Source organism: Hypanus sabinus, chromosome 6, assembly GCF_030144855.1.
Source record: "Hypanus sabinus isolate sHypSab1 chromosome 6, sHypSab1.hap1, whole genome shotgun sequence".
In the NCBI taxonomy this organism is placed as follows: Eukaryota; Metazoa; Chordata; class Chondrichthyes; order Myliobatiformes; family Dasyatidae; genus Hypanus; species Hypanus sabinus.
Window position 1 is genome coordinate 52,583,633 of NC_082711.1, and position 26,851 is coordinate 52,610,483.

The window sequence follows — 26,851 nt, forward strand, 5'->3', positions numbered from 1 at the left end:
GCAGGCTAAGCTGCTGTGATCACTTTTGTTCTAAGTAATTTACAGCTGTACAAAACAGAAACTGAAGGTCAAAGCTGCAGCAAATTGTTGAATAAAGAAACATGTCAAAATTTAGGGAAAATCCAGCGTTGCAGATGGAGGAAAATTACAAGTCAAATGTAATGAAGTGTGACATTGACCTTTAGGTCGTAGATACAACTGCACCAGAAAAATAGAAAAGTGCAGAGATCTGTAAATACGGACATATCTATGTCCTATGAAGTGGCAACAGATGTTGGTAAAGCTACAAAGACTTATGCTCAGTAAGCATTTCTAACAAACGTATAAAAAACCAGACACAAGTGTCACAGCATCATTGCATTTATCGTGCGTTCCTCAAGATAATGATTGACGTTTGCGTGGACGGGATCGAGCTCGACCGCGAGCGCGCGCAGGCTGACGTGCTCCTGCAGCGGGGCTGCGGATCTGCGTTCTGCGACGCGGCGCGCTCCCGAGCGCCGGGGGCGGAGTTGGAAGGGAGGCTGAAGCAACTGCGGGAGAGTGTGTGGAGTGAGTGAGTGAGAGAGTGGCGCATCTTCGCTCTCCAACCCTGGCAAGATGAATCCACAGTGTGCACGGTGTGGGAAGATTGTTTATCCCACGGAAAAAGTGAATTGCTTGGATAAGGTAATTTGATTTTTTTCCCTCTCTCCATAAGCGGAAGGCTGGTTCATGTCGGCGGCGCATCACTTCTCTCGGAGTTAAATTGGGGACAAAATGGGAATAAAGTAGGTGTTGTGGGCAGTGTGAGGTGATGGTGATTTGGCGAAAGGCTCGAGATCAGAGCAGCCGGTGTATTAAAATGGGGCTGTCGGAACTGGGCGAAAAGTGTCGATTCCAGTGACTGAAATGCTGGCAATAGATCTAATTTACTTGTTCGATATGTGACGCATTGCTGAATGGTGCGAAGCGTTTGACTGGAGCCTGATGGCACTAAGAAACCTGTCAGAGAGCGTTGTTGTACCTGAAACCATCTGGGTTAGATGTTCATTTTAAAATAGGAATCGCAACGTACCTGAATGTCTAATTCTGAATATTGCTCGAGTTGCTATTTTTGTGCATGCATTAAACATTCTGCATTTACGAAACAAGCGATCCACACTTTGACGCAGAATATATTGTAGAGAGGATTATGGAATAAAGCAAAATAGTTTTATTTCCCACAAACTGTTATTTATTTATGTTTTCAGCGTAGGAACGACATGTATGGAATGAGTAACACATTATTCTGGGATTTTATTTTCGTGTTGACCAAGTATTGGGCAAACCAGAAGATAAATGTCTTTTCTTTTTACAGTATTGGCATAAAGCATGTTTCCACTGTGAGATCTGCAGAATGACCCTCAATATGAAAACGTACAAAGGATATGAAAAGAAACCTTATTGTAATGCGTGAGTAAATGTTTTAATTTGTTTTTCATGCGTTGATAATGAGAAGCCTCACTGAAATTTGCTTTAATCCGTACCATAAAACAAGTTTGGAAATCTGAGGTGTGGCAGTTCTGAACAAAGTGTTTATTTTCCATCATTTACATATTTGGAAAATTGCCTTATTGTGATGTAAGTCGTTTCCCCTCATTAATTACTAAAGTTATTCAGAGTACTTTTGTCTAATGACCTTGTATGCAGAACTATTTTATTGGTTCAAACAAACAGAGCCTTCAAAAATATTTAGCATTTTTTTTCAAAAGAGACATTAAAATGAAGATGATGGAGACTGCAAATGCTGGAATAGGGAATCAAAACCAGAATGCTGGAAGAACTCAGTGGGTCAAAGAGCATCTGTGGAGATATAAATTTAATCCGGAGTAAGACCTGCATTAGGATTGAGAGGGAAAATGGATTGCCACTGTATAGCAATATGAAGAGAGGAGAGGAGGGTGGACTAGAAATGGGTAGATGATAGGAGCAACTACATGAAAAGAAGTTATGCAGATTGATCAGGTGAGTGAAAGAGCGAAGGGAGAGATGAACCAAGAAAGATAAAAAGTAGGCAGGTGGCTTTGTGGTAGGTGACTTCCTGAGGTGTGGGTTACCAGGAGTTGGAAACTTATGTGTTCGTACCCTTGGGTTGTAAGCTCCCCAAAAGGAATGCAAAATGTTATTCTTCTGAATTGTATTTAGTCTCTCTTTGCAATGGAGAAGGCTGATGAGGAGTGGGAGATTAAACTGGCATGCAGTTGGAAGCCCAGAATGTTTATTGTGGCCAGGTTGCGTAAACTTTGCAAAGATTTTAACTAGTTTATGCTCAGTTTCACCAACTAGAGAAGGCTGAATCCAGTAGACCAGTTTGGAGGTTGTGCAGGTCAACCTCCACCTTGCCAAGAAGGGCAGTTTAGGGTTTTGGGTGAAGGAGGAGATTAAGGGACAGGTGTTAGGTCTCATGTAATTGTAGGAAAGAAGTGCCAAGGGTCAGGGAGGGGTAGGTTGAGAGTGGTGAGCAAACTGAGAGTAATGAAGAGAATGGTCCCTGCAGGGAAGATGTGACTGATGCGATCACAGAGCTGGCAGTAATGGCAGATGATGATGATGCAGTGGCTGGTGGGGCTGAAAGGTGAGGACAAAGTGGAAGTCATTTGCTGTTCCTTCTGGAGAGAGGTTGGTTGTGTCCATATCTTCAGGGAATGGAAGAGATGTATGTGTGGAATCTGTGGAGTATGGTCGAGGTGGATTGGAAGAGTTAATGTTTCTGGAAAGAGAACGTTTCAGAAGTCCTACAGTCAGTGGCCTCATCTTGAGAATATAAAATTAATAAAAGCTGATGTCATCAAAATCATTTTTTTTCTGTGGTTAGCTAAAGGCCCAAATGAATATTACAACATGAGAACTGGACACCAGTAGGATTTAGGTTCTCCTCTGCTGTAGTAAGCATCTTCTTATTAAATGGATGATTCTGAAATTTCACGTTTTAATCTTCCCATAACAAAAGTTACTGGGTGGCTTTCCTGTATTACATAAAGGCTTGTAAAATGTTTATAGTGGTAAGTTCTTCTCTGATGACTTATCTTTGCATAGTCGGTGCAAGGCAAAAAGTTGATAGGATTTGTACTTAATTATTTGTGAAATACCAGAATATGTTTATTCTCGAGACTGCAAAGCAGTAAGGAATAGTCACTTTGATCTGACTGGTAGTTCTTCACTGATGACGTGCATAATAAACTGTTTGCACGTAAGTGTGTGCTTCCTATTACACAAACATACTGTTTAGCAATAACTTCCATGTGCTTAATGTTCAATTTGATCTTGAATCTTGAACTTGTTCAACTGGCTAAGGTAGCATGGTGGTTACGTTAACAAACTATTATCTGGATGTCTAAGTTATTAATTTGAAGGCAAGAGTTCAAATCCCACCATAGCAATTAGACTTTTTAAATAAAATGCTAGTCTCAATAATAATGACCTTGAAACTACAGGATTGTCCAATACCACTGGTTTACAGATGCCCTTTAGGGAGGAAAAATGTCATCCTTACTTGGCTTTATGTGATTCCAGATCTATTAACTTAGTGTCTTGTAATAGCCTTCTAATAGTATCTGGCAAGCAACTTAGTTCAGGGGGCAATTAAATATGGACAATAAATGCCAGCCTTAGCATGACATCCATGTACTGTGAATGATTGAATAGCCTCTTCAGGCTTAGGGAAATGTATATTATGTATAATTTTTTATAGGCTCTTCTGCACTGTATCTGTTGTTACTACCTGTTCTGTTCCACGCAGACTCGTGGGTGTTGATGACTGAAGAGATTGAGTAATTCTAGTTTTCTGGAAAAAAAGTGAGAGGCAGAACCCAATAAGTGTTCTGGTTGAGCAACAGTTACTGCTATGAAACAATATTCTATCTGCATAGCTTATTGGAGCTCTTCAGAATTATTTGCTGCATTGTCTACAATGCTGCAGTCAAAAAGGAGTAGACTTGCAGCAAACTGCTAAGCTGGAAGTCAGTAATTTATTGAGCAGAGAGGCATGTGAAGCATCCCTCCAAACTACTAACAATTTCCACTCCAATTTGTCACATTGTTTACACCCACCATTTCCATACTACACCCGTTACATCAGGATGAATGTGGAAGACAACTGAACAAATATTTTGCTTCAAGTCTTGAGTTGACAATAGGTTTTGTTACTGAATCCTGTAACGTATCAGGCTTATGCAGTGCTCTATTGTTTTCAGATGGCACCAGTCAAATATGATACTGATACCCCCGCACCCCCTCCCCTGGCAAGTGGCCAATGAACAGTGTGAATACTATTGGTGACCTGCCAATTCTGTTAATTTTTTAAAAAGATGACCAATAAATATTGCCTATGCAATCTTATTCCTTTTATTTAATACTGATTTTCTTTTGCTTCTCTTCTATTTTGTTGGGTTGGGCAATTTCACTGAATTTTAAATCTTCCTGATATGTCACTTGCCGCTTAGCTTTGCCATATCAGGAGAACCCAAAGAGTATGGCATAGAAAACAGATTGAGTTGGGTCAAAAAGATGGCAAGTAGGACATACTATTGGAAAAGTAAGAGGTTCCTCACTTTGGTAGGAAGAATAGGAAGATATTTGTTCAGCTTTCAAAAATCAGTGATGTACAGAGAAATGCTCCTTTCTGTCAAGCAGAAATTAAACAGGCAAGCCAAGCATGCAATTAGGAAACCACATAGTAATTTGCTTTAATCAAAAAGGTATTGCAGTACAAGGCTAGGCCGGCTTGCTGCAATTGTAAACAATTTTAAACAACGTATTTCATATTTCTCAGTCTTTTCTCTTGTTCAGATATGAGGAGTGCAGTTGGCACATCGAGTCTATGGTGGCTTTTAGAGAACTCCCACTAGTCACATTCCTCTACTTCCCCCACTTATTTCCAAGGAACCTGTTCTCATTCTCTATCATATGCTTATCTCTTGCCTAACTCTCCTGTATTCCACCTAAACAAATGGCAATTTACAATGGCCAATGAAAATATGAGCTCATCAACGTAGACTACGTATCTACATATTTAAGTGAGTAAATTAGTTCTACTGACTGGAGGTCGGAAACAGAGAGGTGATCTCACTGTTGATCTCAATCCCAGTGAAAATCTTGCATGTTTTAGGGTGGATGCTGAGAGATTGCTTCCTCTGCCTTGCATTCTTGAACTGGGGCGGTGGGGGGAGGTTCAAGGTAAGCCATAATATTAATGAATGATAATCATGAGGAATATGATATATAGCCTGAAGTCAGCTTGGTTTCCTTAAGGGGAAGATCTTGGCTGACAAATCCCTTGGAATTCCTTGTTGAAATAATGCACTGGATAGACAAAGGAGAGCTGGTTGCTGTTGTTTAAGTGGATTTTCCAAAGCCTTTCACAAAGTGCATGCATGAGGCTCCTTGAGATAAAAACCCATGGTATTATAGGGAAGGTACTACCTTGGACAGGAGAATGGTTGAATGGCAGAAGGCAAAGTGTGGGAAGAAAGGGTTGGCTGCCGGTGATAGGCAGTGTTCCACAGGGATTGCTGTTAGGTCTGTTTTTTTGCATATGTCAATGATCTGGATGTGGGAATTGATGGCTTTGTGGCCATATTTGTGGATGATATAAAGATAAGTGGAGGGGCAGGTTGTGTTGGGGAAGCAGGGAGTCTGCAGATGGACTTCGATTAGGAAATTGTGCAAAGAAGAGGCAGATGGAATAAAGTGTGGAGAAGTTTCTAGTCATGCATTTTGATAGAAGGAATAAAGGCTTATACTATTTTCTGAACAAGAAGCGAGTTCAGAAAATGGAAGTGCAAAAGAATTGGGAGTCCTGCACTAGGACTCCCTGAAAGTTAATTTACAGGTTGGTTTAGTACAGAAAAAAGGCAAATGCAATGTTAGCATTCATTTCAAGAGGACTAGGTTATAAAAGCAAGGATGAGGCTTTGTGAGGCTTAGACTATGTTTGGAGTGTTGGGGGCAATTTTGGGCTCCACATATAAGAAAAGATGTGCTGGTATTAGAGTGAGTTCAGAGAAGATTTACGAGAATAATCCTGAGAATGAAAAGTTTAATGTTAAAGGAGTGTTTGATGGCTCTGAGGCTGTACTCACTAGAAGAATGAAGGGAACCTCATTGAAACATACCAAATAAATTGAAATGCCAAGATGAGATTGTATGTGCAGAGCATGTTTACTGTAGTGGGAGAGTCTAAGACCAGTCTCAGAATAGAAGGATGTCCCTTTAAAACAATGACAAAGAGGAATTTTGTTAACTAGATGGTTGTGAATCTGTGGAATTCATTGCCACAGATGGCTGTGGAGGCCAAATTATTGGTTATATTTAAAGCAAAGGTTGATAGGTTTGGATTTGTAAGGACTTCAAAGGTTACAGGGAGAAGGTAGCAACTTCAGGGAAAATAAGTCAACCCTGACTGAATGGCAGTGCAAATCTAATGGGCCAAATGGCCTAATTCTGGCCCTGAGTATTATGAGAGGGAAGACTTGAGGTGTCATATATAAACATCGCCAAATTGTTAGAAATTGTGTTTCCTTTGTATACAAATAAGACATGTATGTTCTCCACATTGTCATTACCTCTGAATTAATTTTAAAAAAGCTACATACAGTATAGTTCTTTGAACAAAACATATCTGGGTTTTCTGACTAATATGTGTCCAAATAGCAAACACTGGCTTATCAATTTACAGTTTCAGTACCTTGTTGCATTACTGTATGCAACAGTTTATTTCTAATTATCCTTACTGAAACGAAATTACAAAAAATATGCTTGGTTACAATATTATTCCATTGTCTCTTTTATTTTTGCTGTAGAGATCCCAAATGAGAAGATTAATAACTAAAGATAATATTCTCAATGTTAACCAAAGTATCCTTTGGCCAACAATTAACCACCTTTAGAAGTGCGATCACTTTTGCAGTCACTCATTCACTTCATTGAAATAATTTGTATGATGCAATAGCAATATGATAATAATAATCAGACAACTTCTTCCCTTGATACACACACAAAATACTGGAGGAACTCAGCAGGCCAGGCAGCATCTATGGAAAAAAGTACAGTCAATGTTTCGGGCTGAAAAGTCTGCTGTACTTTTTTCCATAGATGCTGCTTGGCCTGCTGAACTCCTCCAGCGTTTTGTGTCTGTTGCTCGGATTTCCAGTATCTGCAGACCTTCTCTCGTTTCTTCCCTTGATGTTGACTTAAAGGATAAATGTCAGAAGGGGCACAGGAATTATCTTCTCAGTTCTTCCTCAGAATAGGATCATGGGATATTTTTTGCTATTCAACAGGTCACTTTGATATACATCTCATCTGAAAGACTGTATCATAGCCAGAGATGGGGATAGGAAAGAGGAGATATTAATTCTTAACACATAAGTGCTCCTCATCAAGTGATGAATTATTTTGGATCTTTTTTTTCCCCAAGTGCTTTCATTAAAAGACTACTGTGAACCCTGATAATTTTGCCAGAATAGTAGTGCCAGGAGACACCTAGATTTAAAGTTGTATTTCAAGAGCCTAAAGCTATTTCAATCAATTCATTCACCATTCAGGGCCCCAGACAGTTGAGTCGGCTGGTGTGGTATACTGTGTCCGACCAACACAGACTGGGAGACCGTTTCGCTGAACACCTACGCTTGGTCCGCTAGAGAAAGCAGGATCTCCCAGTGGCCACACGTTTTAATTCCATGTCCCATTCCCATTCTGATATGTCTATCCATGGCCTCCTCTACTGTCAAGATGAAGCCACACTCAGGTTGGAGGAAAAACACCTTATATTCTGTCTGGGTAGCCTCCAACCTGATGGCATGAACATTGACTTCTCTAGCTTCCATTAATGCCCCTCCTCCCCTTCTTACCCCATTCCTGACATATTTAGTTGTTTGTTTTTTTTCTTTCTCTCTGCCCATCACTCTGCCTGTTCTCCAACTCCCTCTGGTGCTCTCCTCCCCCTTCCTTTCTCCGGAGACCTCTTGTCTCATGATCCTTTCCCTTCTTTAGCTCTGTATCACTTTTGCCAATCACCTTTCCAGCTCTGAGCTTCATCCCACCTCCTCTGGTCTTCTCCTATCATTTCGCATTTCCCCCTCCCCCTCCTACTTTCAAATCTCTTAGTATCTTTCCTTTCAATTAGTCCTGGTGAAGGGTCTTGGCCCGAAAAGTGGACAGTGCTTCTCCCTATAGATGCTGCCTAGCCTGCTGTGTTCCACCAGCATTTTGTGTGTGTTGTTTGAATTTCCAGCATCTGCAGATTTCCTCGTGTTTGTTCAATCAATTCTGTTAGCTAATAGCCACAGAGAAAAGTACAGTACAAGTTCAAAGATAACAAAATAAGCCAACAGCCTGAGTATTGCTGGTTGTAAGCTGGTGTAACAGAATAGAAGTGCTATCTGTCAGTTGGTTACACCTGTGTTTGCCTAGGATTTCCAAATGTAGCCAGTGAAAGATTACTGTCTGAGAAAAGCTGGCTGCTAGATTCTGTTTTATCTGATTGACTGATCCTTCTCTGGACTTCTTATGGAGCACAGTGATAGACCAGTGATATGTTGAATTCAGGGTCTAGGTATACCTTCCAATCTGATCCTCATCTGTGTGCTAGGGAGGTCTGCCATACAAACGGCAAGCTCATTTGTTATAGAGCAGGTAACTTGCTTAACTTATTTTTCTTTATCTAATGTATTTTAAACTGGAATTTTCAAACAGTTATTCTCTAAAGGCTGTACCTTTTGATCTTATTAGATGACAGACTTTTCAAAAGATGTTACTATGGCTCCAAGTCAAATACATGACATCTGCTAATTTCTTGGAGTGGGCTCTGTCTCCCAGAGTGTCTGACAAGTGTGGAGTGTCAGCCCAGCCATCCCTTCATGGCTAGAAAAAATAAATGAGGCTGTGCAGGAACTGTAGTGTAAGGCTGGCTCCTGTTCAATTTGACAGTTCTTAGGAAAGAATGATTTTTGGTATATTATTGCAGAAGAAGGGTGACACAAAAAAGATCGCAGATAGTGGAAGTCTTGATCAACACATGCAAAATGGTGGAGAAACTCAGCAAGTCAGGCAGCATCCACGGAAGAAATGAACAGTTTATGTTTCAGGCGGAGGTCCTTCATCAGGACGAGAAAGGAAAAAGGCAAAAGCCAGAATAGAAAGGTTGAGGGAGGGGGAAGAGTACAATCTGGGGGTATTGGGTAAATCCAGATGAGAGGTGGAAGGTTAGTAGATGGTGCATGGGACTGGTGTGAGAAGCTGGGAGATAAGTGGAAGAGACTAAGGACTGAACAAGATGGAATAGGAGACGACAGTAGGCAGTGGAATAAAGGGATAGAGGTGGGTAAGAAGAGGGAGGAAGGTCTTGGAGATGGCAGGTTGTGAGGGCAAGGGAGAGGAACGAGGCCAAAAGGATTAGGGAAAACAAAATGGATAGGTGGAAGCAGAGGGGATAAGTTACTGAAAGTTAGAGAAATCAGTGATGATGCTGTCAGGTTGGAGCCTACCCAAAAGGACTATGATGGGTTGTTCCTCTAAACTGCATTTGGCCTCAATTTGGCAGTAGAGGCTGCAGTGGACAGATATGTCAGTGTGGGAATGGGAAGTAGAATTAAAATGGCTGGACACTGGGAGATGTGACTATTGTGATGAATGGAGCGGAGGTGGTGAACAAAGTAATTCCTCCGTTCCCCAGTCTGTGTCAGGTTGCGTTCATTAAAAGGGGGCTTCGTTGGGAGCTCTGCATACAATAAACAACCCCGATGCATTTGTATGAGAGGTGGTGCCTCCCAAGGAAGGACCATTTAGGGCCCTGAATAGTGGTGAGGGAGGGGCTGTAGGGGCAGATGTAATAGCATATTTGCATGGCAAGTGCCTGGAGGGAGATCGGTGGGGAGGGATGAGTAGACAAGGCAGTCATGGAGAGAATAAACTCTACAGAAAGCAGGGGGGAGAGGGGAGGATGTGCCTGGTGGTGAGATCCTATTGGAGATGGCAGTAATCGTGCAGAACGACACCATGGATGTGGATGCTTGGGTGGTGGTAGGTTAGGATTGGGGGAGCCTTATGCATGGGTAGCCAATTTCTGCAAAAAGAAACACCTCTGATGTGCTGCAGTGGAAAGTTGCATCATGAGAACTGAGAATAGGGAGTAGTATCCTTTCAAGTGATTTGGTGGGAAGAGGTATAGCCAAGGCAGCTGTGGGAGTTGGTGAATTTGTAGTTACGTTGACTGCAGCTCTTTCCACCCTGTCACTTGAAAAGATTCTTTTTCCTTCCCTGTTCTGCATCTGTCTTCATGATTCAACTTTCCAGTCCAGGACATCCAGGGTGTCCTTTTTTTGAGAAAATTAGGCTCCTGCTCCACTGCTATCATGGCAACCCTCACCAGCACCTCTTCCATTTAAGTGTGTTTGCCCTTACCCCCCACCCCCACCCTTGCTGACATAACAGAGGTAGGGTTTCACAAATGAGAAAATTTGCAGAAGCTGGAAATCCAAAGCAACACACACACAATGTGGAGGAACTCAGCAGACCAGGCAGCATCTATAGAAAAGAGTAAACAGTGAATGTTATGGGCCGAGATATAACCTTTCCTGCTATCCCTCCTCACCTTTTTAGTCTGATCCCTTCCCCCTTCCTTTCCAGACCTGATGTAGGATCTTGGCCCAAAACATAGATTGTTCTCTCTTCTCCAGAGATGGGTTCCATTTGTCCTCACTGACCAGCCCATAAGCATCCACATCCATCATGTCATTCTCTGCAACCTCTGCCATTTCCAATGGGCTCCCTCCACCAGGAACTTTTCCCCTCTCCCTACAGGGATCACTCTCTGTGACTGCCTTATCCATTCGTTCCTCCCCACTGATCTCCCTCCAGGGCCTTAACCCTGCAACTGTGCTGTGTTCAGCCTGCCCCAGCAGTTCCGCCTCATCATCATTCAGGCCCCTAAGCAATCCTTAAGGAGAGGGAACAGTATGCATGTGAATCCATTAGTGTCATTTGTTGCATCCATTGCTCCCAGTGTGGCCTGTACTTTGGTGAGAACTGACACAGATTGGGGCGTGGCCTCATCAAGTTCTTTTGCTTGTCCTTCATAATATCCAGAATCTTCCAGTGGCTACTTCTCATTTCTACAATGACACATCAGTCCACGGCCTCCTCGACTGCCAAATTGAGGCTTGTCACAGATTAGTGAACCAACTAATTATCCCATCTTGGTAATGTAGTCTCCAATTTGAAGACATAAACATCATTTGCTGTAACATCTGTAATCACCGTCCACTGTTTCTACACCCCCTTACATTTTGTTTTCCATTACTCCTTTCTCTTTACTCTTCCCTGCACACTGATACCTTCCTCCTTCTCATCCCCATCCTTCCCTTTATAACATGGTCTACTCTCTTCTCCTATCAAATTCTCTCTTGTTCAATCCTTTATTGCTTTCCAGCTTCTCGCATCATTTCCTTTTTCAAGATGAGGTTGTCACTTGTACATCAAGACATACAGTGAAATGCATTGTTTGTGTAGGTCTGTGGACATGCTGGGGACCGCCCACAAATGTTACCATGCTTCCCTTGTCAACATAACATGCCCACAACTTACTAACCCTAACCGGTATAACCTTTGCAATGTAGGAGCGAACTGGAGCAGCTGGAGGAAACCCACATTGCCACTGGGAGAATGTGGCAGAAATTGAACCCTGGTCTTCCAATCACTGGCACTGTAAAGCATTATGCTAACCTCAGTGCTACCACATGGCCCTATCCACCTCCTACATTGCAACTGGGACAGCATCTTAATTGTACAAAAATGCACTGGTCCCAATGCATCCCAGTTAACCAGATTCCACTGTGTTTAAACTATATTAATAAGATGATTTTTTTTTCTGTTGCGGTAGCACCACAGACTCTCTTTTTTTGGCAACTACCAAAGCCCCACCCTTCTCCTGAAGCAACGCACACACAATTCTGCAGGATCTCGGCAGGTCAGGCAGCATATATAAAGGGACATAAACAGTTGTCCTTTCATCAGGGGAAGAGGGCTGAAACCAAAGTAAGAGGGGAGGGGAAGAACACAAGCCAGCAGGTGATAAATGAATCCAGGAGATGGTAACAGTCTCCTGTCCCACTTAAGTGGCACAGTGTCCCAGATAAATGAAGGCAATCCTGGCTATTTTCTTCATTAATTTTTGTTCCTTAAGAGTTATCCCAAATAAATGGCTGCCCCAAATCTACCGGAATCCACTGTATTGTGATGGCCAATATGATGTCATTGAATTTCAAATATCGGTGCACATTTTTTATAGTAATTGCAATCCAGGAATTGGATCAGAACATATTCTTAATTTTTATGCCCATTTAGCTCAAATTTCCTACAAATTTCATTGTACTGCAGATAAATGAAAAAATAAATAGGCAATGTGTGATATAAACAGAGTAGAATGAAAATGGAAAACTTGTGCCATTTAGAACATAGAACAGTACAGCACTTTAGCCCTTGGATATGCAGAACTAATTAAACAAGTAATTAAATGCCTAACTAAATTAACCCCTTCTACCTATACAATGTCCATGTCCCTCATTCCTCTGCAATTTCATGTGTCTAATCAGGAGCCTCTTAAACACTTTGATTGTCTTTGCCTCCACTCCCGTCCTTGGCAATGCATTCCAAGCATCTGCATCACTCAGCATTTTCAAAAAGTACAAAAAAAATTGACTCATTCACCTTTGAAAAGTAATGGCATCTGAACCAGTTTTCAAGGCGAATAGTCTCAGGTTCAAATCCAGCTGGCTCTTTGCATGCCTTCCATCCACACTGGGTTGAGCATTGTACTAGCGACTTGGCCTTGTTTTTTAAAAAAAAAGACAAAAAATGCTAAGGAAATGGCAAGTTTCCCACTGGATGCACCATGTGGCATGGTAAGGAACAACAATCTTCCTAGTATTAGACGTTTGGACGTTTGGAAACAGATCTTGGCTGCTTATCTATGCTTCCCATAATCTTATAAACTTCTATCAGATCTCCCCTCTGCTGCCCCCAGAGAAAACACCCAAGTTTTCCAAGCTCTCCTTATAGCCCATGTTCTCTAATCCAGGCAGCATCCTGCTAATCTTCTCTACCCTCTCCAAAGCCTCCACATCCTCCCTTGATAGGGGAGGATGAAATTGATTACAATACTCTAATTGCGCACTAACCAGAGTTTTCTAATACTGCAACATAAACTTCTTGACTCGAACTCAAAGTCACAACTAATAAAGGCAATATTCCACTTAAGAAATGAAAAGCTGAAATAAAGCTATTTTAACTGCATGCTTAGTATAGCAATAATGTAATAATTCCTGGATACTTAAAAAGTTAAAATGAGGAAACCTTTCAGTCTTTGATGTTTTGTAATGATACTAGAACATAGGAGTAAGAAATTGGAAACGCAGAGGCATAGATTCTCGTTGCACAGAAACAGGCCGCATGGTGCACTATGTCCATGATGTTCATCATATTTCCTCTGTACTAAAACCATGTTCCAGCACACAGAGCAAGTTTCAGTTAATTTTAGTACTTTAAGCCATAAAATTGGAATAAAGCCCAGGATAAGCATGTTTTTCTTACTGAAAATCTGTTTGTAATTTGAAGAGTGTTCCTTAACAAATACAAATCAGGAATTTGTCATGTATATTTAGGGATGGGGTTGTTGGGTGGCAATGCATTCCACCTTAGGTATTGATAGATAATTACTTAACATCAAAGAGATTCAAGTCAAGGTGAAAGTTGAGTTTATTGTCATGCTATATGCAGAAGTATATGTATATACCAATGCAACAAAACTTCACTTGCAGCAGCATCACAAGCACTTAGCAGGAATCGTATGAAAAACATAAATGAAGCATAAAGTATGCACAATTTTTACAAGAAAATAATTAGAATAAAAAGTCAATTTTAATCATGCTGGTCAAAGGGGGTCATAGAGTTGCTAAACTGTAGTGATTTTGGTGTTGCTGGTTGAGTGGTTGTTGTTCTTCAACTTGGTTTGAGACTTCAGACTGCTGTACTGTTTGTCCACTGATAGCCGCAAATGTCATGGCTGGGATGGTGGGGATTTTTGGTGATAGATGCTGCTGTCTTGAGATGGTGCCTACTGTAGATATTACCAATGGTATGGAGGGATGTAGCTGTTATATACTGTGCATAGTCTACTGCTCTGTGCTGCTTCTACGTTCCTATGCATTCCAGTTGCCACCAGGTCATAATGCAAACCAGCCAGGATTCTTTGAACAATATATCTGTATAAGTTTGTTAGATGTTCAATGACAAAGCAGAACCTCCTAAAAAGTAAGTTACTCGTGCCCTTATTGCATTTATGTGCTGTGCCCAGGACAAATAATCAAATATGCTAATATTACAGGAATTTAAAGCTACTGGCGTATTCCACTGCCTATTTTCCCCCAGTGTAGACTGACACATGTTCATCCTCCTGCCCTTCCTTAAGACCAGAATCAGCTCTTTAGTTTTACTGACATTGAGCAAGAGCTTGCTTTTGCATCACTACTCAACCAGGTGACCCATTTGCTCTGCTAAGCTGATTCATTACTACTTGTGATTCATTTGATACAGTAACGTGGTTGGAGAATTTGAAGATGGCATTGGAGCCGAACTTGTGTATATAACCTACTTACACCCAGAAGTCACAACTTCTTTTGTTTGTCTATTTAAAATGTGCTAATTTTGCATGTTAATGATGGAAACATCCATTAAGTTCCAAGCAGCTATTTCACAATTTATTTTTGAACATACAAAGACTTCCAAATACATTCCTGAATAAAAATGAAATATCAATTATATTATGATTTATTTAACACACTTTAATTTTAAGGAATGGTCATCCATTTGGTTTAATATGCTACCTTTAATGTGATTTGGAGGAATACTCTCAGAGCATCGTTGCATTGATGCAACCAAAACTCTAAAGTATTATAAAATGGAAGCAAAAAATGCTCTTGTTTCATTGGTATTACAACATTCAGACATGCTAACCAAGAAGTCTAGTATAATTTCTGCCTTTTTCTGCTAGTAGCGCATCCTTGTATTTAGCTTGAGATTTGTTCCTCGTTTTATGCCATTGAATTTGACCAGCATGGAGTGGAAGCCCAAGAATGGAATTGGCTGATGTCTAATTGATGCTGCTTTGGATTGAAACTTAATAGTTTTGTGAAAACTAAAAATTTGTACAGCTGCATTTCCTTATTGCTGCTCATGGAATAAAATTCTAAGTTACATAAGTCATTGAAATTTTGTCAAAATACATGATATACACCTGTTGTGATTTGTCCCTATATGTGAGCCATACACTTTATGAACCAACACTCAAGGCATTTTTACCTTATATTCAGTTGTTAACCACTGTTGTGAAATCTGTAAGTATAGTTGAGACTTAAATGGGATATTTTATACATAGTTGAATTTGAGATTGTAGTTAAGACCATAAGATATAGGAGCAGAAGTAGGCCATTTGGCCTATTGAATCTGCTCTGCCATTCAATCGTGGGCTGATTCAATTCTTCCAGTCATCTCCACTCCCCGTCTTCTCCCCATACCATTCGATGCCCTGGCTTATCAAGAGCCTATCTATCTCTGCCTTAAATGCAGCCAATGACTTGGTCTCCACAGTCGCTCGTGGCAACAAATTCCACAGATTTACCACACTCTGACTAAATTAATTTTTCTGCATCTCTGTTCAAAGTGGACGTCCTTCAACCCTGAAGTGATGCCCTCTTGTCCTAGACTACTCTACCATGGGAATAACTTTGCCATATCTGTTCTGTTCAGGCCTTTTAACATTCAGAATGTTCCAGTGAGATGCTCCCCCCCCACCCCCATTCTCCTGAACTCCAGGGAATACAGCCCAGGAGCTGCCAGATGTTTCTCATACGGTAACCCTTTAATTCCTGGAATCATTCTCGTGAATCTTCTCTGAACCCTCTACAATGTTAGTATATCCTTTCTAAAATAAGGAGCCCAAAACTGCACACAATACTCCAAGTGTGGTCTCACGAGTGCCTTATAGAGCCTCAACATCACATCCCTGCTCTTATATTCTATACCTCTAGAAATGAATGCCAACTTTGCATTTGCCGCCTTCGCCATCGACTCAACGTGGAGGTTAACCTTGAGGGTATCTTGCACAATGACTCCCAAGTTCCTTTGCATCTCTGCATTTTGAATTCTCTCCCCATTTAAACAATAGTCTGCCTGTTTATTTCTTCCACCAAAGTGCATGACCATACATTTTCCAACATTATATTTCATTTGCCACTTCTTTGCCAAATTCCCCTAAACTATCTAAGTCTCTCTTCAAGCTCTCTGTTTCTTCAACTCTACCTATCTTTGTATCATCGGCAAATTTAGCCACAAATCTATTAATCCCATAGTCCAAATCATTGACATACCTCATAAAAAGCAGCGGTTCCTACACTGACCCCTGTGGAACTCCACTGGTAACTGGTAGCCAGCAAGAACAGGATCCCTTTATTCTAACTCACTGTTTCCTGCCAATCAGCCAATGCTCCACACATGCTAGTAACTTCCCTATAATTCCATGGGCTCTTATCTTGCTAAGCAGCTTCATGTGTGACACTTTGTCAAAGGCCTTCTGAAAATTCAAGTACACCACATCTACTGCTTCTCCTTTGTCTTTCCTGCTTGTAATTTCCTCAAAAAAAAATTGCGATAAGTTAGTCAGGTAGAATTTTCCTTTCAGGAAAAACCATGCTGGCTTTGGCCTATCTTGTCATATGCCTCCAGGTACTCCATAGTCTCATCTCTAGCAATCAATTCCAATAACTTCCCTATCACTGATTTCAGGCTAACAGGTCTATAGTTTCCTTTCTGCTGCCTCCCTCCCTTCTTATATAGTGGAGTAACTTTTGCATAGTTGGCTCCATCTCAGAGATAATAGATAATAGTTCAATCTTTGGTGAGCTCATATCATTCAGCATATTTTCGTTGATGACTAAGTTGATTCTAGAAAGACAAGTCTGCCACATAGGTACTGCTGGAGATGTTTTTAGCTAATGATTTTGGGTGATGTACAGTTCTGTCACTTTGACATCACCAAGATGATCATAGTTGACATCACTTTGACAGAACTGATGTCAACTATGATCATCCTGGTGATGTATCTGTACTCAGGGCCACTGTCATCATTAGTCTCATTTTTACGCTAGTCACAACCGACACTGAGTGCTGATTTCATATCCTATATGCTAACTTACTAAAATGGAGCATCACTCAGGACATGTGCTCTTCTCGTTGCTACTGTCGGAGAGGAAGCACAGGAGCCTGAAGACACATACTCAATGTTTCAGGAACAGCTTCTTCCCTCTGCCATCAGATTTGTGAATGAACAAAGAACCCATGAGCACTACCTCATTTTTTTTCTTTTGGCTCTCTTCGCATGATATTTAATTTAATTTTTAATACACATTTCTTACTGTAATTTAGGTTTTTTATTCATTGCAATGTACTGCTGCAAGACAACAAATTTCATGAAATATGTCAGAGATATTAAATCTGATTCTTATCTCATCACATTCAAGAATGTACACCATAGGATATACTGCTCTTTATATTTTCATTATCAACCTTTTTTTCTGAGTGCTAATTATTTCATGTAACTTCTCTTTTTCACTTTAATTTGCACTACCAGAGGCTGAAGTTGAAGAACTGAGTTTGTATTTCTGATGTTCATTGATTGCCCCAATGAGTTACTACTTGAGAATCCATCATGCTACCTGCTGTTTTTTTTTCCTGATCTGGAAGCAAAAGCAAATTGTTGGAAACCCAAAATACAAGCGAAAGATCCCAGAAGTAGTCAAGATGTTATATGGCTAATAGGGACATAAGCAGGAATGTAATTTAAGTTTCCCAGTTAATGGTATGGGGAAAATATGAAGGTGCCATGTCCAAAATGTAAAGTTGTACGTTTTGCTGGACAACGTGTGAAAGGTGAGGATTCTTTTGTATGATCTTGGTGTCTATAGAAAGGTAAAAAATTCAGAGGGTGAATATTGCTTAATTCTTCATGGGATTAACAGCTTGCTGAGGTGGACAAGATAACTCCAGGAGACTAAGAACCAGGTGCAAAGTCCCATCTTGATGTAAGTGCAATGTATAGCTATCCAGTGGCTCATTAAACAGTCAATTGCCACTTAAAATTCCTGCTGGTGCTCATTATGCATGGCATTTTGTGGCTAGTTTATCAAGTCTCATTTTCTTCTAACTGTGGCAAGGTGCTTGGGAATGAACCATATGCCAATTTTAATGTAACTTAAGTGGACAGATGTGACATTGCTCTCAGAAACATTCAGCATCTGTGGAGAAAGGCGCTGAGTTAACATTTCAAATAGTCTTTCAACAGAACTGGACATTTGCCAATGCTGTTGCAATGTTCATTCCTGGAATTTACCAAGGACTTATTCTGGAAAGGATTGTTCTTAAAAGAAGTGGTTGGTAATGGGTTGGAAAAAGTATCAGCCATGGTTGAATGGTGCAGCAGACTCAATGGGCTGAATAGTCTAACTCTGCTTCTATAATTTATGGTCTGTTGCGAATCCTGCAGAGGATGTCTCTGAAGTGGATGAGAATTAGGAGGAACATGTATGCCTGGCAATTAGATTTCACCTTTAAAGGTTCAAACTATATATGCTATATCTGAGATTTATCTCTCCAGATAGCCACAAAACAAAGAAAAACATCAACCCTCCACACAAAAACAAACAAATTGTGCAAACGGCAACATCAGCCCAACCCATGCATGAAAAACAAATCTTGCAAGGGGCAAGAACATCAAACCCCAAACCTCTCCCGCATAAAAATTGAGCCAAACAGCATCATAATCATCACCCACCCCACTCAAGATCGTGGAAATGACAACACCCTCCCCATGTAGAAAAACAAATCACACAAACAGCGAGATCATCATACCCCAACCACCCCTGTACAAAAAAACCCACAAATCACGCCAAATGTGAAATGTAATATGAACTGTGTATGACCACTAGTATTCAACCAGGAGACTTGTGGCAAAAAAAAATTGACACAAATTGGAATATGTATCTTTAAGAAAGTGTTGAGGAAGTTTCCACTAAGAATACTGTGCAGAAATGTGATTCCTAATGGAACTGCTAATGTAGTTTACAGCTGCCTTGCTTTTGCTATCATGGGACATGGGAAGTGGGTTGCAGTTCCCAGGATTGTCATGGCAGCCAGTTGAAATACTGCTATGAAGATGAGAAAGTATGGCAGAGAGAAGGAATGTCCTCAGTTATATGTAGCATAGCACAGCATAACCCAGGAAGTTTTTTTTGGCTCAACCATGACATCATTTCTTCCCCATGACTCCTCTTCCCCGCACCCCCCCCCCCCCCAAACACCCCAGATCATATCCATGGAATTGATTCTTTAGTCAGAGTGGCCTTGTCCTGCAACGCACAGGCTCATTTTTTCTTTTGCCGCTCTTTTCACAGTTTTTTTTAAAGTGGGGCTGGCAAGTATGCATGATTGAGAAAGTCTGTAAAACATACTGGATAGATTTATTCCCATGGATTGGTTAGCCTTGTTTGTGTTACGTGCTGAGGTGAATAGTACCTGGAAATACCCAGTTCATTTTCCACTGAAAATGGTTTCTTTTGCAAAATGCTTAACTAGTTGGATTGTTGGATTGCTAATGTAATTATTTACACTTTGTCTAAAATAGTCCAATAAATTGTAGATACTGTCTTGTGCGTTCACAGAATTTAATAGGCACTCTTGAGGAGACATTTCCAATTTTGGTACATCCCTTGGATCTTAATGAAGAGAACTTTGCAGCATCAGATGAGTTGTGTGCCTGTCCTGCATTTGGGTGCCTTGTTAGTACTGTGTGTTCAATGAGTTTGCATTTCCTTCAAGTGGTTTGATGAGGCTTTTCTGGGCTATTTCAGAAGAACATTAAGGGTCATAATATGACTGTGAATCTGGAGTTAGAAATCAGCCATATTACAAAAAGATATAACAGATTTTCTTCCCTGAAGACGTTAGTGAGCAAGATGGATTTTAAGACGATGCAAGAGAATGGTTAAATAGTCTGAATAACTTGTTATTCCTGATCTATTCACGATAATGTAATTCCAGTTCACACTACCTTGATGAAATTCATGCATATATCCGTGAATTATTTGTTCAGTCTTCTGGAGTACAAGTTCAATAAGATAATCTCCATTATTTTTTATAATTATTCTACTAGTTTCTTTCTTTGTTCATGGAAGTTCATATGATGTGTCATTGATCTCCCACAGGTTTTCATGTAAAACCTTGGTAACTGATTTCAAGGTATTTCTCTATATCTGTTAGCAGAGTATGAATGCTATTCTGGTTCACTATGTTACTAAAAGGATGTTATAACAATAGAACATAGCATCGTCTCATCAGATGGAAGGCTATAGTTACAGGAAAGGTTGAATTTGCTGGGTTTATTCTTGCTGGAATGTAGGAGGCTGGGAGGTGACCAGGTTATGAAGAGGGTAAATCAGATAGTTAGTCAGAACATCAAGGGAGCCTGGAACTAGAGGGAACAAGTTTAAGGTGAGAGGATAGAAATGTAAAAGGGATCTAGGAGTTAAGTTCTTCACACAGAGGGGAGATGAATATCATGAATGAGCTTCCAAAAGAGATTAAAGGTGAATACAGTTAAGATGTTCTAAAGGCATTGAGACAGTTGCTTCGATGTGAAAGGCATTCGGAGATATAGGCCTACGCAGGAAAATGGGATTATTGTAGGTCGACAATTATGGTTGGTATAGACAAAATGTGTTAAAGCCATCAGTTTTCCTGCTGTTTAATTCCCTGGTTCTCTAATTCAATGTCCTAATTCATTTTAGTAATGTTCCTTTTTTTGGACTGATAAAATAGCAAACTGGATGTTTCTTCTGTAAGTCAAAAACTTGGTGGTAGTTAGATCATCAAGAAAGAAACCATTTTGCTAACTACTTTTTGAGGTCCTTATTCCTATTTTTGGGTAATTTTCATTTGTGTAGACGGAAGAGACTGCAATTGCTAATCCAACTGGCTTCCCACTACCCTGTCTTTCCCTTTCTCTCCCACTGCATTTGTCCATCACCCACACACACCTCCCACTGATTACCTTCCATTTTTCTTCCTTGAACACTTTCCTCTCTTATCAGATTCTACCATCCCTTGGTCACTGCCACCTGTCAACACTCAACTTCTGACATCGTTCTCACTCTCAACACTCCCTCATTGCCCTATCACTTCCCTCCTTACCTGACTCCACCAATTACTGATTCTACCCCTTCCCTCAACCTTTTTATACTGGCCATCTCCCTTCTTTTTCTGTCCAGATAAAGGGTCTTGACCTGAAATGTTAACTGTCCATTTTGCTCTGCAGATTCTGCCTTACCTGCTGAGTACCTCCAGCTCTCTGTGTTGCTCTTCATTTAGGTAATCTATATTCCCTCCTGAAATGGCAGTACTTTATAGCAAATTGAAAAATGAGTTTTTTGATATTATTTTCATAATTACTTGCATTGCATTCTCCTGCACTCAATTTTTTGCATGGTAAAATTGTGCACCTTCTAAATATTAGTCATTCATGTTTGTGGAGGACAGTCTTTTCATTGTATTCATTGCATTTTGTTGATTCTTAATTATTTTCAGTGAGTAGAGTGACTATAAAGTAACCTAAATTTAGGGGGCATCTGTCAATATATTTTCCCGTTCTTAATTTCCCATTGAGCAGAAGAGGAAAGGGAGTGGACAAGCTACTGTAGCGACAGGGAGAGCAGAAGATTTGCTATAACGTAATACGTCTAGGGTTTTCAAGACCAGCTCCTGGCAGCTTCTAGTAGGAGGCTATCATGTACTTGTATCACCATCTGCAGTGAGACCTGTAACCGAATGCCACAGCTCATCTGGTATCGTGTTATGCAGTCAAGGTCATTGTGGCTTAACCAACGTAAATCAATCCCAACCACATAAGTTGTTGGGACTTTCTCTGATAATGGGTGGGCAGAGTAGACATTCCACCCATTGTCTGACAGACGTGTTCCTTGCCAAAACTGACTACATTGTTAAAGCAATTTCCCCTTTGTTGTCAACAAAGTTACTCCTAATCCTGTATATGTTTAGCTAATTGTTATTGTACATGATTATAGAACCTTGTTCCTGTAATTTTCTGAAATTAGTCCATATATAGCTTCCAGCACTGAAGCGAGGCCTTTTAATATAACCCAGCAAAATGATGGATCTCTTAATACTCTATAAAGCTAATCAAATGGCTTTTATATTTCCTTACAAAAGCAGGGAGGTTTGTTAAATCATTATAAAGCACTTAAGACTTGGAATAGTGGTATATACGATGGAAGGAGTAGTTCTGGAAACAGTCAGTATTGTCTTCATATCGCACGGTCTCAGGCATCAGGCCTGACTTGGGCATGAAAGCTTCTTCTGTTTTCTGACCGCTGTCTTTCTTTAGCTGATCAATCGATGATCCTTTGAGTTGAACAGCACTTTGAAGAAACACTGAAAATGCTGCAGATACAGCGTGTGCTCTGAGTAGAGGACATCATTGTTCCTCACCTAGAGTCGGAATCAGGCAGTCTGTATAGTATAGTATGTCCCCATTGATCACTCTTATCAATGCACAACAGAAAGCATACCATCTGGGTTCATCACGTCTTGGTGTTACAGCTGCTCTATCCATACCTGCAGCAAACCGGCTTCTCCTCCATGGACTCTGACTATACGTATTGCCTCAGTGAAGCAGCCAGCATAATCAAAGACCACACCCGCCTCACTACTCCCCTCTCCCATTAGTCAAATGATATAAAAGCCTCAAAACATGTACTACCATGCTCAAGGACAGCTGCTTCCCTCTTGTTATAGGGCGATGGTTACCTAGTATGAAAAGATGGACTCTTGATCTCACAAGCTATCACATTATGATATTGCAGCTCATTTCTCTGCAGGTTTTGCACTTTATTCTGCATTCTGTTGTTGTTGAACCTTGTACTACCTCAATGCACAGTGAAATGATTTGATATGTATGAACAGTATGCAAGACAAACTCTTCACTGAACCTCAGTTCACATGACAATAATAAACTAATTCCAGTTCCTTGAAATCAGGGTATGGTGTCAATATCAGCCAAGCAAAAGAGCTGGTTATTGACTTCAGGAAGGGGGTGGTGCAGTTGCACCTGTTTAATTAAAGGCGCTGAATGTGAGAGAATAGAAAGCTTCAATTTCCTATGGGTGAACATCACCAATAGACTGTCCTGCTGTCCTAGTCTAGCCATGTCCCCTTTAATCCTCATTGATTTTTATCAATAAATCAGAGAAAGCACCCTGTCTGGATGCATCATAGGTGCTTTGACTGAGACAGTGAGAAACTGCAGTGTCGTAGACACTGCTTAGCACATCACTGACTACCCTTCTTCCATGGTAAAGCAGCCAACAATATCATAGATCGCACCTGTCTGAAGACCAGTGTATGATAATTCAGAACTGTTTCTTCCTATTCGCTATCATGTTTCTGCAGTCTACACACCTGTGAACACTATCTCATTATTCCTTTTGTTCTTGATGCACTGTTTATTTATTTTGTACGATACTGCTACTGCTGCAAAGCAAGAACTTTCACATCATACGTGATAGATGGGAGCTACAGGGAAATAGTCAGTTGCAGGTAGCTGGGTGACTGTCAAGTGAGGGAAAGGGAACAGGTTGGTAGTACTGAGTACCCTGATGGCTGTCCCCTTAATAAAAAAGTGTTTTGCTTTGGTTACTCTTTGTGATGGGAGATAACCTACTATTGGAAAACTGCAGTGACTAGGTCTCTGGCACTGAGAATGGCTATGTGGTTCAGAAGAGAAGAGGGGAGACATCGTATCAAGTTTAATTATCATTCAACCACCCATAGATATAGCCAAACATAAAAGCATTCCTCTGGGCCAAAGTGCAAAACTTGCACAGCACATTCAAAGTAGTGAGCAAAAAAAAATAAATAATCCAAGACCCTGAGTGACATGTGCCACAAGTTGATGGTACAGTCTCCTGGCTGTTTGTAGATGCATGTAATTCAGCCTATTATTCCACCGATCAAACACAGGAGGCCAGCCCCCAACCGAGCATCGGACGGCCTGCTGCCCTGCCTCCGGCTTCTCCTCACCTAGACTGCACCAGGCAAACCCGCTACATCATCCTCACTACATCCAAGGCTTCGGAGCTCCCATGTCGTCTTTCCTGCCATGAAACAGTGGAAGCAGGCATGCAGCACCATACATTATCAACAGTGTCTTGCGATTGCAAGAGAACCATTCGAGACAATCACCCACTGTACTTTGCATGGCGACTTCACACACTAACTCTGATGGGTTAGAATAGCAGGCAGCAACACAGTCTACACCCAGAACTCAATCTGGCTCTTCCTCCGACACATTTGCTGGCACCTCCTCCGATCAACAAGCAGGTCAATGCTGGGGTACTCCCGCCTAACCAAAGTTCTTGGAGTTCAGAATTGTGATCAAGGAAAAAAAAGCACATTTAACAAAGAAAGACATAAGCTTTGGTTGCCCCAGTGAGGCTGCTACTTCCAAACGTGTTGCCATCTCGGGGGGGGGGGGTGGTTGTGGACAAAGAGGGGTGCAACAGTGATAGGGAATTTCACAGAGGAACAGACAGGAGATTCTGTGGAAATGTAAGCGACACCCAGATGCTTTGTTGCCTCCCAGGTGCCAGGGTCAGAAATGTCCCTCATTGGCTCCACAGTTTTCTAAATGGGGAATGGGAGCAGCCAGAAATTATGTTATGTATTGATGCCAACAACATAGATAAGGAAATGGAAATGAAGAGAGGATATAGGGAGTTAGACAGAAAGCTGAAAAACTGGATCTCAAGGGTAGTAATCTCTGGATTGCTGCCTGTGCCACCCAGTAGTGAGAATAGGAACAGGACAATGTGGTAGATGAGTAGCTGAGGAGTTGGTGCACAGGGCAGGGTTTTAGATTTATGCATCATTGGGATCTCTTCTGGAAATGGTACGACCTGCACAAAAAGGATGGGATACACCAGACCTCGAAGGAGACCAATATCCTGAAGGCAGGTTTGCTAGAGTTACTGTGGATGGTTTAAGCTAATTTGGCAGGAGGACGGGAACTAGAATGATGGAGCAGAGGATGGGGCATTGGTATTCAAGTAGATGCAATGTGTATAGTTCAGAAGGTCAAAAGAGCGTAACTTCTACTAACATGAGCATAAAATTGAAAAGGCTGATGAATACAGTGCTGAGGGTATTGTGTTTGATTGCACACAGTATATGGTAGATGATCTTGTGGTGCAGTTAGAGATTTGCAGATATGATGTTGTAGTAATAACTGAGTTGTGGCAGAAAAAAAGATCATAGTTGGGAGCTAAATATCCAATGATAGACATTATATTGAAAGGACAGGCAGGTAGGCAGAGAGGGTGGGGTGGCTCTGTTGGTTTTAAAAAAAAGAAATTAAATCTTTCGAAAGAGGTGACTAGGCTTGCAAGATATTGAATCCTTTAATAGGGTTATGAAACTGCAAGGGGAAAAGGACCTTGATGGGAGATATCTATGGGCCTCCAAATTACAATACAATGGGAGATAGAAAAGGCATATAAAAAAGCCATGTTATGATTGTCACAGGAGATTTCAGTATGCAGTTAGACTGGAAAAATCAGATTGGTACTGGATCCTAGGAGAAGGAATTTGTGGAATGTAGAATATATTTTTAAGGCCAGTTTACGGTTGAGCCCATTAGGGAAGAGGTAATTCTGGATTGAGTGTAGTGTAATGAAGCAGATTTGATGAGGGAGTTTTGGGTAAAGGAACCCTTAAGAGGCAGTGATCATAATATGATAGAATTTACCTTGCAGTTTGAGAGGGAGAAGATAAAGTCAGATGTATCAATGTTACTGTGGAGTATAGGGAATTACAGAGGCATGAGGAGCTGGCAAAAGTTGATTGGAAGGTAACAATACCAGGGCTGAAGCACAATTACTGGAGTTTTTGGAAGTAAGTCAGAAAGTGCAGGATAGATACATCCCAAAGAAGTATTCTAAAGGGAGGATGGGGCAACTAGCTGACAAATGAAGTCAAAGACAAGATCAAAGCAAAAGAGAGGTCATAGAATTTTTCAAAAATTAGTGGGAAGCTTTAAAAAGAACAGAAGGCAACTGAAAAAGCAGTTAGGAGATAAAAGATGAATATGAAGGTAAACTATCCAATAATATAATAGGGTATACAAAATTATTTCAGATATATAAAGAATAAAAGAGAGATGAGAGTTAATATTGGACTGCTGGAAAATTATGCTGGAGAGGTAGTAATGGGGGACAAAGAAATAGCTGATGATCTTAATAAGTAGTTTGCATCAGTCGTCACTGTGGAAGACACCAACAGTGTGCCAGAAATTCAAGAATGTAAGGGGGCATAAGTGAGTGTAGTTGCTGTCACCAAGGAGAAGATGCTTGGGAAGCAGAAAGGTCTAAAGGTTGATGCGTTACCTGGACCAGATGGACTATGGTTCTGTAAGAGGTAACTGAAGATGTTGATTGAATAGTGGAGCAGACTTAATATGCTGAATGGCCCTATTTCTGCTTCTATGTCTTGTGGCCTTGTATTAGAAGTGATAATAAATCTGATTCTCCCCTCTCCCATTGGGCAGTTGCAAAAGTTGAAATGTATGTACCACCAAGCTATCCCATCTACTTGTTGCCAAGACTATAAAAGGCCCTCTGAGTACAATAAGATGGAGTGTTCCTCACAGTCTATCTGTTGT

The 26,851-nt window shown here is 40.8% G+C and overlaps 1 protein-coding gene across 3 annotated transcripts in view; it reads left to right on the top strand.

Annotated features, from left to right (window-relative positions):
- Nucleotides 1-478: 478 nt before the first annotated feature.
- LOC132395468 (LIM zinc-binding domain-containing Nebulette-like) overlaps nt 479-26,851 on the top strand; it is a 304,667-nt gene continuing 278,294 nt past the window's right edge. The window contains exons 1-2 of one of the 3 annotated variants that reach the window (XM_059972133.1): nt 479-666; nt 1,337-1,431. In XM_059972133.1, coding sequence (XP_059828116.1) covers nt 598-666; nt 1,337-1,431 — 164 coding nt within the window. In that variant the 5' untranslated portion in view covers nt 479-597. The remainder of the gene's footprint in view (nt 667-1,336; nt 1,432-26,851) is intronic. The other 2 variants (XM_059972132.1, XM_059972135.1) reach the window with 2 other exon arrangements.